This window comes from Monodelphis domestica, chromosome 4, assembly GCF_027887165.1.
Source record: "Monodelphis domestica isolate mMonDom1 chromosome 4, mMonDom1.pri, whole genome shotgun sequence".
Taxonomy (NCBI): Eukaryota; Metazoa; Chordata; class Mammalia; order Didelphimorphia; family Didelphidae; genus Monodelphis; species Monodelphis domestica.
In genome coordinates, this window is record NC_077230.1 from 69,624,828 (window position 1) to 69,640,803 (window position 15,976).

The window sequence follows — 15,976 nt, forward strand, 5'->3', positions numbered from 1 at the left end:
CAAATGAGATGATCACTGTAAAGTGCTTAGCACCAGGCCTAATACACAGTCCGCATTAGTACCTGCTTGTTACCTTCTCAAACAGGAATGTCGGTGTCCCATAGCCAATGCCTTTATCGTTCTCCTTGTGCACGTCCACAAGCCATAGGCGGACGAGATCCACACCTTCCTGGATGTGAAGGCTGACTGTGTCTCCAAACCCTGAGTTTCTGCTGATCCGTCCTCATATCTCCCCACCAGGCCTCCCCCCAAAATCGTCCTCTGGTCCCAGAACTTAGCTAGGCTGCTCCTAAACAAACCGCCTCTGTCCTGCCCCACTTAGCAGGTCCCGACAGACTGGCTGACCCCCATGTGCCCAGGCGCGCCTCAACCCCACAAGAATGTTTACATACAATCTACAAGGGAAGGCGCTTTACAAATGCCTTCTGATGATCATACTGCGTGGGAAATGGAACCAAGTTATAGATAATATGGAGAGTCGGGGGCGGCCGGGGGGAGAAAGCATCACAATAAGAGTTTCACCCGCCTACTAGAGAACAAAATTTGATTTCTGATGGACAGACAGACTGACACTTACTTTTCTTTCTCCTTAAGCGTCTTCTGCTTCAGCTCTGCGTCTTCCAAAGCTTTCTTTAACATATCCTAAAAAAGCAATTCAAGGTGGGTACATTAAAGGTGATGACAAGTAGAACAGTAATAACCAAAAAAATAGTCATGTGACAGTATTTATAGAGGTTTTAAGGTTGGCCAAGAGCTCTCCGAAGTGCTGTCTCCTTTTATTCTCAAAACAACCCTTAGGAGCGCGGGGCTATTCTCTGACCACCACACGGCACTCTGGCTCCCTCTGCCAGGAGGCTTACTTCGCAGGACAACCAACAAAATAATAGTCAAGCACAGATTCATAATGTTGGCTGATTTTGCCATGCAAGCTGGGTTCTAATCTGAGTTCTTCCAATAACTGTTGGATGCGATCTAAACTTTAGTAATTTCTCTAGTCCTCATTTTCCATCTTAAAAAAAAAATGAAAGAATTGGACCAGATGGTCCTAAAAATCTCTTCAAGTCTTACAAATTATTATGACTTTTCTGCCCTTTTTTTGACCCCTGCCTACCAAAATAATAATTTTATCTTTGCTAAGTGGTATAGTGAATAGAATGCTAGGCCTGAACCAAAGGAGACCTGAGTTCAAATATGGCCTTACACATTTACTCACTGTGTGACCCAGGCTGAGTCACTTTACCCCATTTGCCTCCATTTTCCCCATCTATAAAATGGGGATAATGTCACCTAACTCCCAGGGTTCTTGTAAGGATCAAATTAGATAACTGTAAAGGTCTCATAGCAAATGTTATATAAATGTTACATATTATTATGAGGCCAGCAAGGTATCACAGGCAAGTTCTAACTCTACAAGTAATTACCAACATGACTTTGGGCTAGTCACTTAACCTTTGGGGTTTGAAATAGGTGGGTAATATTGATGGAAAGGTTTGTATGAGTGATGTTTCAAGTCTGGTTGCACACTGAGACAGCAGGCCCTACAGGCAGCTTAGAGGCCCAGATCTCTATCTGACTAGGTGACCAAAGTTAAAAACATTAAAGATAAGGCTTATTATTATTCAAATGAAAGAGGGTGGGAGGACCAGGAACAAAGGAATCCCTCTTCTTCAAAATCTGGATATTCCTCCCACCTTTCCTAAGGTCCTTGCAAGAAGCCCTCTTTAAAGTCTTCCAGCTGCCTGTTTTGACACTCTCTATCTATAAAACCCCACTCAATAGCAGCTGTCTGACCTAACTGGTCCTCCAAATTCATGTTGGACAAGTTTAGAGTTCATCAACAGTTTTGAACTCTTGGTGAGTTCACCCTCTTAGGCCTAAGCTCAAGATGGCCTCTGGCCTTTCCTACAGACAGGCTTTACTGGATTGATGGCAGTTCTCTTCTCAGAAGTCAGGAAACACTCAGGACACAGGAACAAAGGTAGATGATAAATGTGGAAACAGATTGGATAGGATCTCACACGGGATACAAGGATCGCAGGATAGCAGGAACCTTCAGCTCCCAGAGAACAGGTAGGTAGGCAAAACTCCCACTTGGCTCAGACAGACCAAGCCATAGGAAGTTACCTCTCCAATCTCCAGGAAGGACAGGAACCAATGGCCCCCAACGGTCTCACTGTGCCTGTTCTTATCTCTTTCCTGGACTCTAAAATAGAGTCTATAAAGTTCTATGGCATACAAACTCCTGCACTGCATTTACTCTCTTTTGCAAAGTCTTTCTTTCCCTTCCTTCCTTCCTTCCTTCCTTCCTTCCTTCCTTCCTTCCTTCCTTCCTTCCTTCCTTCCTTCCTTCCTTCCTTCCTTCCTTCCTTCCTTCCTTCCTTCCTTCCTTCCTTCCCTCCCTCCCTCCCTCCCTCCCTCCCTCCCTTCCTTCCTTCCTTCCTTCCTTCCTTCCTTCCTTCCTTCCTTCCTTCCCTCCCTCCCTCCCTCCCTCCCTTCCTTCCTTCCTTCCTTCCTTCCTTCCTCCCTCCCTCCCTCCCTCCCTCCCTCCCTTCCTTCCTTCCTTCCCTCTCTCTCTCTCTCTGTGTCTCTCATAGGTATTAGGTTTCTATTCTGAAAAGAAGAGAGTTGGCCTAAATGAACTCTAAATGTCTCTTAAAACTATGCAGGAAGTCTAGGGCAGTGAAGGTGAACCTATGACATGGGTGCCAAAGATGACACACAGGGTGCTGCTCTCTGTGAGCACACAGTCGCCCCCATTAAGATAGTTTTTATTAATTTCTACTTGTTCTATTTAAGAAGCAAAGGAGTAATAAGATTTCTTAGTGAAAGACCCCCTGCTGTGCAGTTCGGCAGTTAGGGGCCCCTGGCTGTGCGACTTCTCAGTTAGTGACAGTTAGAAGGGTATGACAAAGAAGAGTTAGTCAGTTGGAGATAGTTGCAAAGGGCTTCTGTCTCTGGGTCTCCTGGGGAGAGGAGTGTGTGACTCACTCTCTCTCGTTGGAGACCGAGAAACAGAATTTAAGGCCTTAATAGCCTTATTGATCATTGATAACTTGGGTAGACAGGTGGATAGATAGTGATTATATTACCAGATAGAGAGAGTAGTGAGAGTAGTTGAGGGTTTCAATCTAGCAGAAGATACTGCTCTCTGGGGCAGATAGATGTAGGGATTTTTAGAGAAATTTAGCTAGGATTGGGATCTGGGGTACAGTTATAAGTTATTGTAAGATTACTTTCACTTTCCTCCTTCCTATTTCCTATCCATATTTCCTAGTAATAAACTAAGTGTTTTGTGTTTAAGAAACTACGTACTGCCTTTTGATCAAATTCCTACACAAAAAATTTAATCCCTCATACCCCCCAGAGGTCATTGCTAGAAAGGTAGAGGGACTCAGGTGGAGCTGCTCCTCTCCCCCTCTCCACCATACCTGATGACATTTTTTCACATCCCCATCCCTATGCCCAACAGCCAATGGGAACACAAGGCAGATAAGGTGAGGTGGCAGAGCTAGAGTAGAGCAGAGCACTCGGGCCTTCCTCTTGCTCCCAGGATAGGAATACTTCCCACCTAAGCATCGATAACCTCTTTTTCCCCAACCTCCTCATTTTCAGTCCTTTCCTGTTTCCCTGTGACCTAAACACTATAATGAAAATCATCTTCTCATCTGCTACTTCCATCCACAAGGAGGCATCATTCCTTCTCATTTCAGGATGCAGATCCCCTAATCAAAGCAGGTGACTAGGAAATAGTTGATCTGCCCTCACTGAAGAAAAGTCAAGTGACCCAGGTTAGAGTAGGGAGAAGAAAGCAGCCCCTTGACAGGCAGAAACTATCTCCTGACCACTCCTCAATCCCTTGTAAAGGGAACAAAAATTCTGTGATGATTGATGAATCTGATACTTCAGACTAATCCACAGCTCAGATGCCCAGAGCCATTGAGTATATGTCCAAAATAGAAGGCCCATTCACTTTGCTCCTTTCCCCATTACTAGTGAAGGGAAACTGACCAAAGATGTCACCTCTGCCCCATCACTGGGCACCTCTCCTTTTATGCTAACAGTCTACAGGGCACAGACTAGAATGCCAGTGAGTGGTAGGAAAAGGAAAGAGGAGAGAGAAGCAGCTAGCCATCCAGACACAGGCTATTTCTCTGGCCTCTGGAATAAATGAAGTATGGGAAATTGGAATTTTTTTAGAGACAAAAAGGTCATGCCAAAAAAAATCAATAACAATAAGAAAGTTTTACCTTTAACCTGAAAGAAGGGGGAAAGGATAACATTTGAGGAAAGCCATTTGTAAACTTACCTGCAGGGCATTTACAAGAGCTCCTCTTCGAGCTTATTACAGTGAGGAAACCATCTCTTTTTATAAAAAAAAAAATTCTTGTCCTTGTCAGTTTGAGGGCAACTGGCTGGATGTATGTGGGGATATTGAGAATGATAGGGGGAAAAGAGAAGGGAATGCTTTGCCACTTTTCTTTCTCTCTTTTTTTCTTAATAATCCTTGCCTTTCATCTTAGAATCAATATTGTGTATTGTTTCCAAGGCAGAAGAGCAGTAAGGGCCAGGCAATGGGGGCTTAATGACTTGTCCAGGGTCACACAGCTAGAAGTGCCACCTTGCCACTCCCCACTTTTATATTTGTACATTTGGGTGTAGGCAAAGCAACAAATTGATAAAATGAACCACTGTCAGAGAACATGTTATATAGCATATTCTTCAGCTGGAATCAAAAGTATTATAATAAAGATACTTTGGTAGTATTCTTTACAGATTCAGTAATGATATAATAATTGTAACAAAAATAATGATTATTATTATTGTAATTTTTAATAATTATAATAATAACAATGGTAATAATAATAATACTTTCCTCATGGAAAAGATAGACAGATTGCAGAAAAGTATTGATTGTGTAGAGCCAGTTTAAAGAGATGGGTTGTGTAGACTTCAAGCATTATTATTAAAAGTTATAGCTTGTGTGACTCTAGGCAAGTCACTTATCCTCCCCATAGCCCTTACTGTTCTTCTGCCTTAGAACTAATATACAGTATTTATTCTAAGATGTAAGGTAAGGGTTTTCTTAAAAAGCTAAACTGATGACATACAATTTGTAGCACTGAACAAAAAACTAAAAAGGAGGACTTTGTTAGGTCTTCTTTGGTTAAGATTTCTTAGAATCTGTGAAGAGCTATAGATTGACTAGATATTTTCAAGGACCCTAATAGGCAGGTTTGGGATTTTGTTATCTTCTTCGATATGATTCAGTTTGCTAATAAGAATTAATACAAATGTTCCCTAGTTTCTCCTCTGTCTCTTCTCCCTTCACTGTTCTATCACACCTCCTGGCTCTGGCCCTTTCTTCTTTATTTCCTGTGCTTTCCCTACCCATCCTAATTACTTTTGTCAAAATCATCCTACCCTTCCAAACTCAGTATTAGTTAAAAGTTTATGAAGGAAAGGAGGGGGGAAAGGCAATTATGAAGATTTGAAGGCAAACCAGAACACCTGGTATTCAGAAAGACTTATCTTTCCTATACTGTACCTTGGCAGAAGGCAAACCAGTTCGGACGGATTTTATTTTGTATCGTGCTTCTCTTACCATTTGTTCAGCTGGAAAATGGAGACAAGATTGATTAATAAAAATGAAATTATTTTAAATCATTTATGTTATACATTTTGAGAAGTTATCAAAATATAATACAAGTCCCAGGATTATGGAGACATAGTGTTGGACAGTGGATTGAACATGGAACTTGGGAATTAGAAAGATCTGGGTTCAAATATGATCCCAGATTTTTATTGACTCTGGAACCCCAAGCAGCCTTGGCTTCCTTAACCCCCCAAAAGATAATAATAATACATACCGAAGAGGCTAATTTTGAAGATTAAATGAAACGGTGTATGTAAAGCACATGGTAAACCTTAAAGTTTATAGGTTAGTTATTATAACATCTACAAAAGGATCAAAATCTCAAAGAGAAAACGTCATCCTTTTCGGTTCCTAAAACACGCTTCAGCCTTGCAGGGTGACCATTGACAGGGCAGTAAAGAACATATACTAATAAAGGAGTTGAACCCCTTGCCCCAGTCTGCATAACCACTGTATTAAGGGGCTGGACCTTCTTTACCCCTGGCCTTTATATTCTCAGCTAATGTGTCACTCACACACACACACACACACACACACACACACACACACACACACACACATGACTTAAGGCTTTGATGCCCCATGCACCTCTCTAAGAGAACAGGGATAGTCTTGTCTGCTTATATCCCTGGCACTTAGCACACTGCTTCACATACAGTAAATTGTTAATGCATGCTTCATTCATTTATCCATACATCCATTCATACATCCATCCATTCTGAGACTGAAAGTCTTCACTGTTAAACTGGTAGCTGTGATCTCCACCCCGGGCAAGCATAGTTAAAACTGAACCCAAGATAAAAAGATAAGGGAGGGGAAGGGGAGAGAGAATATAAAAAAGGTATTCTCAGAAAGATGATCACATACCGATTTTTACTGCCACTTCTGCCTTTTTTACTTCGTTTTTTGATACTCCTTTGAAAGAAGATGTGACATAGAGATACTTTCTGGGAAGGCAAAATAAATGTTCGATTATTTTAGGCTTTTAAAAGCATATAAGCTTAGTTCAGGCCCTCGTTATCTCTTGCCTAGATTATTGCAACAGCCTATTGACTGACCTCCCACCTGAAGCCCCGACTGCTTCAGTCCATCCTACACTGCTGTTGTCAACGTAATCTTCCTGAAGCAAAGAGCAGATCATGCTACTCCTCTAGTCAACCAACTCCGGGGTCTCCCTAAGGCCTCCAGAACAAAACAGACATCCCCCTGCTTAGCTTGCAAAGCCCTTCCCAGCCTGGCCCCAGCTCACCTCACTAGGCCCTGGGCCCTTCCTCCCCTTCCCTCGCTCTGAAATGCCCACAAGCTTGCCTTCCCTCGGCTCCATGTCCCAGGGCCATCCTTGCCTCCTGCTTCTCTTCCTTTAAGATGCAGCACAAGGAGCACCACCATCTCTCTCCCTACAGGACCCTCTTTTAAACCCTTATGCAAGTGTGCATCTAACTACTTTGAACACACATATACAGCATGTCCTGAAAACCCAAGCATGGTTTTAGTTATTAAGACTTTATATTAAAACTATTCCATTTTTACTTAATATTGCAAAGCTTAAAACTTCACAAAGGTGTTGGGGACACACTGCATTATTCACTTTATAGTTGTGCTATATATAATACATACTATTATTGTTGTTTATATGTGTATAATATATACTATATGTAATACTATATATTATTGTTTGTTTAGTAATTTTTCAGATGCTCTTGACTCTTCATGACACCATTTGGGAAAAGATACTGGAGCGGTTTTACTTTTTTCCAGCTCCTTTTACAAATGAGGAAACTGAGGAAAAACAAAATTAAATGACTTGCTTAGGGTTACATAGCTAGAAAGCATCTGAGGCTACAGTTGAATCTTCCTGACTTCAGGCCCAGGGCTCTGTCCACTGGCACCACCTAGTTGAGAATGTGTATTTTTTATATATAATATACATATGCACATATACATGTATGTGTGTATACATACATGTGTAAATTTATGTGTGGTCTCCCCTTTTCAACAAAAGCTCAATGAGAAGACTGTTTAATTCTTTGCCCTAATATATATACTCAGAAACCAGAACAATAGTTCACTCATATTAGGCACTTAATAAATGCTGTTTGACACCATTTCAGGATACTTCTAATGTGACTGCACATTGCTAGTCAGTCCCTTGACTCCAGCCATGCATTTTAAACATTTCTGACAAACAGGAATCTAGCCTAGTCATCAAATATACCTAAATTTGATTATATGTCATGGACACAGATGCTCATAATCATGAAATCAGATTCTCCCAGATCTATAAAAGTTCCATCCTGTAAATAAGGCACTGTGCCGCTTTGTCTTTGTTTTATTGGTTTTAAATTTATAAAAGCATGACTGTCTCTTCCCAATAATTCTGTCCCCACCAAACAGAATCCTCCCTTGTAAGCAAAGAAACAAAGTTATGCAAAGCAACCCCATATCCATATCCATATCCAAGGGTCCAAGTATTTCCTGGTCCTGGTCTGTACAGTGAGGGAGGTATGTTCTGTCACTGGTTTTCTGGAGGGACCACTACCACTGTTCAGAGCAATGATCTGAATTCTTTTTTTTTTAACCTTTACTTTCCATCTTGGAATCAATACTGTGCATTGGCTCCAAGACAGAAGAGCGGTAAGGGCTAGGCAGTGGGGGTCAAGTGACTTGCCCAGGGTCACATAGCTGGGAAGTGTCTGAGGCCAGATTTGAACCCAGGACCTCCTGTCTCTAGGCCTGGTTCTCAATCCACTGAGCTCACCAGGTGCCCCCAATGATCTGAATCCTAATATCTTTTTGGGCTATTTTCTGTACATATATGTGACTATTCTAATTATTGTTTCCTGGATTTTGTTTAATGGGCATCTTATTTGTTCCAGTTTTTTTTCCCAAGTTTTTGCAAATTACTCAAAGTGATTTCTGAGACAGTCTGAATTTGGCATATAAGTTCCTTAGACAATAATAGAGTTAATAATAGGATAGCTAGTATTTTTGTAGTACTTTGAGGCTTCAAAGGTGTCTTACACATGTAATTTCATTTAATCCTCATACAACAACCCTAGGGGGTAGTTACTATAATTATTCCCATTTATAGATGAGGACACTGCGGTTGAGAGCAGACAAATCACTTATCCACAGCTACAAAGCTATTAAGTTTCTGAGGGAGGTTTCAAACTCAGGTGCTTCTGACTACATGTCAGATATTCTATCACTGTACCACCTAGTTGCTGGTTGCATTTCCCAAAATGTCTACTTGATAATTAACTAGATACTTCCTCTCTTAAGAGTAAATATGTCACATATTTCCTAGCTCTATGACCCTGGGCATGTAATTGATTCTTAGATGGAAGATAAGGGTTAAAAAACTGTGTAGTTAGCTGGGAAATGGCGATACAAAATGTGGGACATGAATGTAATGGGATATTACTGTGTGACAAAGCAATGTGTGTGTGATGACTACAGAGAAACATAGCAAGATTTGAATAAACTTCTACAAGGTGAAATAAGCAGATCTAAGACAAAATATATGCACAATACTGACAACAATTTAAATGGAAAGAACAATGAAACACCAAAAAATAGCAAAATTATAAAGAGCAAGTGGGAGTGGAATGAAGATATAGGACAACAGCAAGGCAACTCTCTGTGAAGGCTGGAAGTCTACAGTTGACATGCACTGTACATATTTTTGGTCATTTTCAATGTATTTATCAGTTGTGTTGATTTTTTTCCTTTTTAAAAAAATGCTATTTATTATATGCAATAATTCCTGGAGATACTTGGGATAACTATGATGATGTAAGAAACAGAAGACATATATAAAAACTTATTTTTTCAAAAATTTTAGAAAAGTTGATAGAGTTTTGGGGGGAGAGAGAGGTTAAGAGAAAGTTGAATGAAAAGGAGAGAGACAGAAGCAGAGTGAAGGAGAGAGAGAAAAGAAAAAGAGAGAAGGCTAATATAGAGAGAGGAAAGAGAAAGCAGAGAGAGGAAAAGAGAAAGAAAGCTGAGAGGAGAAAGAAAAAGGAGAGGAGAAAAAGTTGAGACAGAGGGAGGTAGGTGGGAGAGAGAGAGGGAGGGAGAGAGACAGAGACAGAAAGAGGGGGAGAGAGCACCCACTAGCTCATAGTATATGGAAACTTTTTCCCACACATATATTTACTAGTACAATACAAAGCAGGATGATTGTCTTCAAAAGACAGAAAAAGAAAATGTTCTAGGCAATTGTTCCATTATCAGTGCTTCTTGTTGATACTTACAATCTCCTTTAAAGGTATCATCCTCACTTTGTAAACTGCTTTTCCCAATCCCCAAACAATTATTTCTGAACATGGATGCTTAGAAACATGCAGTAATATATATCACTTTATAACACTTAAAACACATCCTTAACTTTACTGCTCACAAGAAAAGCTATTTTCCTGGTTGAGTGTTTCTGATGAGATCAAGCAGGCCCTGGAATGATCACTAATAAAATATTACTCTAAACTAAAGACAGGGGACCGTTACTGACAAGAAACTTTATAAAGGCATGTAAGATAAAGTGCTTTATCCATATGAAGCTCATCTGTATCTGCTGTGAGTGATATTTTTATTTTGGCCTATACCTGCGGTTTCATTTTAGGAAAATCCCTGTAAGAAAACTCTTCCCCCAATGCACAGTGCTTGGTATACAGTAATTATTATTTAATGAAGCAAAGACCAAAATCAGTGTAAAGACATTGGCAGGAGTAGAAATAGCCAGGATTAATATAGGAATTTAAGGTTACAACGTACCTTCCTAATATTACCTTATTTGATCCTCACAAAAGCCACTGTAGGCAGGCGCTATCAGGGAAACATTTAATAAATTAGTATTATGCATTCATTTATGAAGGAGTGGATCTGGCACAATAGGTACCAAGGCTTTAGTGACATCGATGACTTTTAAAATATTTTCATGATAGTATTTTTATGAATATGTATCCTGATCCTGATAAGATGACCAAATGTCCCATGAAATGATTTTTCTTGTTGCCTTTGAAAGCAGGATAAAACTAAATTCACTAATTTCTTTATTTGTCAAACAAAACCTGTGAACCATCCTTTCATTTAGCTGCAACTTCCTTTTTTCTCCGAGTTTCATTTATGACAAGAATGTTAACATTGATCCAATCCAGCCCTTCTACTAGTATGTATGCATATATGTATGTATGTATGTATGTATGTATGTATGTATGTATGTATGTATGTTTGTCAGTCATTGGATCACATTAGAGAACCAACAACTAAGCCAATGGTTAAGAGATGATTTTAAAAACCACCATTTTCCCTTATCTTTTGCCCCATGTTCGGTCACCATCACTACTAGGGTGAAAGGGGTCATAAAGGATGGTGGATCATTTGGTAATTTTCTTCTGTCTCATGCAGTCAATGGATGAAGAATTATCACCAAGTGGCCAACTGACTCACTGTGAAATGCTTAGCTGATACATAGTAAGTGCAATATAAATATTTTCTACTATTATTATTATTATTACAGATGATGAGCCTCATAGTGAAACCACACTTAGCCAAGTTGGTTCTTAGAAAGATATAATCATGAATTCACAGATATAACCATATAGCAATCGTAGACCTACAGACAGAAAAAGATAATAGACAGATAGTAATAGAGACAGACAATATGACAGATATGATAGACGATGTGAAAATATACAGATGATTGATAGATGATAGACACATAAATGATGATAGACATAGAAGATAGATACTAGATGCAAAGATAAATGATAAATAAATAAATGATAGAGATCATTTACAGAGAGATGACAAATATAGATACATCGCAGACAGACAGATAGGTAGACAGACAGGCAAACAGATATAGAAAGATAGGTTAGATAGACAGGCAGGCTGAGAGAGAGAGAGAGAGAGAGAGAGAGAGAGAGAGAGAGAGAGAGAGAGAGAGAGAGAGAGAGATGAATAAATAGAAAGCACATTGGTTAGCATTTACTATGTCCTATGACTGTGCTAAATGCTAGAGATAAAAGTGAGTAATATAGTACCTGGTAGGCGGAGTCAACATGACAGACTAGAAGCAGAAGAATTTCAGACCTCTGAATACCCTTCCTAACCGATCACAAACTAAATGCTCCCAGGGGCCTGAAAATCAAACCTAACAACAAGACAGAGCCAAGGAACCCTCCCGCTGGACTTAATTCAAAAGGTAGGTTCCCCCCACCCCCAAATGCCAGAATTCGAGAACACTCCGGTTTAAGGGTAAGGGAGAAGGAAGATCCCCAGACGCCTCCCCCACCTAGAGCGCTAAGCCTCCAGCAGTAGCTGAAACCTCTGAGTGGGCAAAGTTGCTGGTCTGGTGGGAGTACCATGTGGGCAAAGCTGTGCCAGGCTCAGAGCATTGAACACAGTCTGTGGGGAAGGAGTTAGAGAAGGAGTGCACAGCGAGCAGCCTACATGCAGCAGCAGAGACCCTTCATATTGCTCCCCCCTTCCAGGAGGTTTTGGCCTCAGGAAACATCCAGACCAACCCAGTTGGACTTAATCTCATCAAAAGTCTTCAGAGGGCAGGGAAACTCAAGCACCAACACCTGTCCCCCACTTTAAGACAATCAAAGCCTCCAGGGGCAGGGAAGCAAAAGCTCCAATACCCCTCCCCCACAGACTGCACTGAGAGATTTGCTGAAAAACTCGAGGTGGGAAGACTGACAGAAAAGCCCACAACAAAAAAAATGAGAAAAGCAAGAGCACAGACAACTGCAGGGAGTAAATAATGGGTAAATATGAGCAAACAACAGAAAAAAAAAAGAAAAAAGAAATTACAATTGACAGTTTCTATACAGGCAATGACAAAAAGCAAACAGAAGAGAGAAAGAGGAGGGAACACCAAGCAATAAAACAGAAAACCCAGTGAATTGGATACAGGCTCTGGAAAAACTCAAAATACAATTCAAAACACAATTAAGAGAGGCTGAAGACAATTGGGAAAAGAACTTAAAAACTAAGATAAGTCATCTGGAAATAGGCACTTCAACTAAAACAAGAAAATAGTGTCTTGAAAGCCAAAATCAACCAGCTTGAAAATGAGGCAAAGGATATGAAAGATGACCTCCAAAGAAAATCAGACCAGAAGGAGAAAGATGACTAAAAAGCCAGGGACGAAAAACAGTCTTTAAGAACCAGAATACAACAACTAGAATCAAGTGACTTCACAAAGTAGCAAGACACTATAAAACAAAGTCAGAAGAATGAAAAAATTGAGGAAATATGAAGCATCTCAATCACAAAACAGAAGATTTAGAAAATCGTTCCAGAAGAGACAACTTAAGAATCATTGGTCTACCAGAAGACAATGAAATATAAAAAGCCTGGACATCATACTACAGGAAATTATCCAAGAAAACTTCCCCAATATTCTAGAACAAGATGGAAAAGTGGAGATTGAAAGAATCCACAGATCACCTCCTGTACTTAATCCCCAACTGACAACACCCAGGAATGTTATAACCAAATTCAAGAACTATCAGACCAAGGAAAAAATATTACAAGCTGCTAAGAAGAAGTCATTCAGATACCATGGAACCACAATGAGGATAACACATGATCTGGATCTGGCTGCATCTATACTGAAGGACTGAAAGGCATGGAATATATTCTGGAAAACAAGGGAACTAGGTCTACAACCAAGAATCAACTACCCAGCAAAACTGACTATATTCTTAGAGGGGAAAGTATGGTCATTTAACAAAATAGAAGAATTCCAAGCATTTGTAAAGAAAAGACCAGACCTGAACAGAAAATTTGATGCCCAAGCACAGAACTCAAGAGAATAATCAAAATGTAATTTTAAAAAGAGGGAAAAAAGAAAAATAAAACAAACAAAAAAAACTTTTTTAAGAGACCCAATAAGTTAAAATGATATGTATCCCTATAAGAAAAGAGGTCATTGGTGACTCTTAAAAATTGTTATTATCACCTGGGCAGCTAGAAGAAGTACACTTAGAGGGAACACTGTATAGGATAAAATGACAAGACATAAATATATAGATATATCGATATATGCATGCCTAAATATATTTATATGTGTGTGTATATATGACTAGAGCTAAAAAAAGAGGTTAATACTAAAAGAAATGGGAAAAGAAACAAAAGGGGGTAAATTTATCATTTATAAGACTTCTCCATTTGTGGCAATGCAGTGAGCCTGAACAACTTGGAGGGATCTACGATAAAAAAAAACAACTGCTTTAATACATGGGGATATGGTTGGGCATGTAGACTAAATGAACATCCAAATGCAAACACCAATAACATAGAAATAGGTTTTGATCAAGGACACATGTAATACCCAATGAAATTTCACATCGGCTGTGGGAAGAGTGCAGAGAGGAGAGGGAGGGAAATAATATAATTCTTGTAACCAATGAATAATGTTCTAAATTGACTAAATTAACTTAAATTAAATTTTTTTTTAATTTTTAAAAAGATAGCACCTGTCCTCCAGAAGCTTACATTCTAGTGGTAAAGAGAAGACAATACTTAGAGAAATACATACTGAGGCATGGAGGTTGAGATGGTCAGAAAGTGGAACAGAAACAGAATTCCAGGCAAAAAACTAACCTGTCAGAGTCATGGAATCCAAGGGTAGACTCCGGTATTGGTGAGGATGGGGCAGATGTAGGGATAGGAAGTTGGATGAGGATGATGGACTAATAAATAAAGGCAGTTTGGTGAGAGTCCAGATGATGGAGAAGTGTTTTTTTTTTAATATTCGTCTCTTACATCAAAAGAAAATTAAGCTCCCAAAGTGAATGCCCAGACTTAACCTCACAATGAAGCCATATTGTCCACTGATCTCTCTTTTGTGGTTAGAGAGTTAAGACATTTAACACTACTTGCCAGCTGGAAGAATTCCTCAATACTAAACAACTTAAGTTTTATGTACTATAAATATGTATCCATGTTTTAATTAAAAATAATGACACTAATCTAAACTAGTCAGTTAAATTGCATTAATTAATTATTTTCAGAATTTATTGTGAAATTGTATACTTTATTTTTTCTAATTACAATTATATTTTTAAAATCTACTTTTAAATCTTGAGTTAAATCTTTCCCTCCCTCTAGCCTCTCCTCCATCCATTAAGAAGGCAAACAATATATCAATTATACAGGTGAAGTCAAAATTGCATAGGGTTTGAACAGCTCTGTTATCTTTTCAAATTTAAGATATATTAAGTTATCCAGAGATTCATTATGGCCTGACCTGTATTCCACACCTAAAATTATGTGATACAAACTATGACTGCTAGTGCTTAATGTGACACATAAACAAACATATATACCCTGCAGTAATATTGCACTGGCCAGATCATCTGATCTTGAATGATATAGGATTGAAAATTCAGATTTTAAGACAAAAGGTGTTGGTTAGAACTTGAGGACTTTCATAGGCTCAATGGGATAAAACTAATACTACTTATCTGTGAAAATTAATTATGGTCATATGTGTAACCACTTTCCCTTTTATTATAATCAACTTTATTCCTATAGATCTATTACTGTTGATAATATTTCTATATGTCAAATTATATTTAGTAGAAATGCAGCATGATTTAGTGGGGAGAAATCTGGTCCTAGAGTCAGAAAGCCCTGCCTTGGAGTAAATCATTTGACCTCTCAGTAGCCCCATGGAACTTATAAGAATTTAAGTTAAGAGTTATAGATCCTCATCAATGAAGAGAATTTCTGCCTTAGGAATTACTAATATTGATAAAATTACAGATACATACATATATACATGTGTATGTATGTATATTATATATTTGATATAGATATATGCCAGACTGATATATATTAAGAGATCTATAAAATATTACATATAGAAACACTGGGATAGTGAGACCAACATACACACATGTACACAGATATGTAGTTCTGATCCTATGATTCCATCATCATGGGTAACTTGTGGTTTGTAGATTATTTATATACCTTAACTTAGCTGAAGGTATTCTACATGTGATAATCCAAAGACCAATAAATGGGCCTGCCAAAATTAAACTTTATCAATTCTGACATTCACTGGAAGGATGGCTCTCATATCTTTCTTAGAGAAGTAAACAAAAGCATTGGTGGAGTTGGTTTTGTCATGCATCCAAAGATACCAAGAAACATCACAATATATATATATATATATATATATATATATATATATATATATATATATATATATATATATATATATATATATATATATATATATATATATATATATATCTGGGTTCTGCATTTGTAGCATCAATAAAAATAAACAGCAGCCCTAAT

The 15,976-nt window shown here is 38.7% G+C and overlaps 1 protein-coding gene across 2 annotated transcripts in view; it reads right to left on the bottom strand.

The window, feature by feature from the left end:
- The window catches only part of MORC1 (MORC family CW-type zinc finger 1), a 244,080-nt gene that overhangs the window by 143,234 nt on the left and 84,870 nt on the right, over nt 1-15,976 (bottom strand). For both annotated transcript variants that reach the window (XM_056793454.1, XM_007493641.3), the window contains 3 exons: nt 6,521-6,600; nt 5,546-5,613; nt 578-642 (listed from right to left, as the gene is read on the bottom strand). In XM_056793454.1, the coding sequence (XP_056649432.1) occupies nt 578-642; nt 5,546-5,613; nt 6,521-6,600 (213 nt within the window). The remainder of the gene's footprint in view (nt 1-577; nt 643-5,545; nt 5,614-6,520; nt 6,601-15,976) is intronic.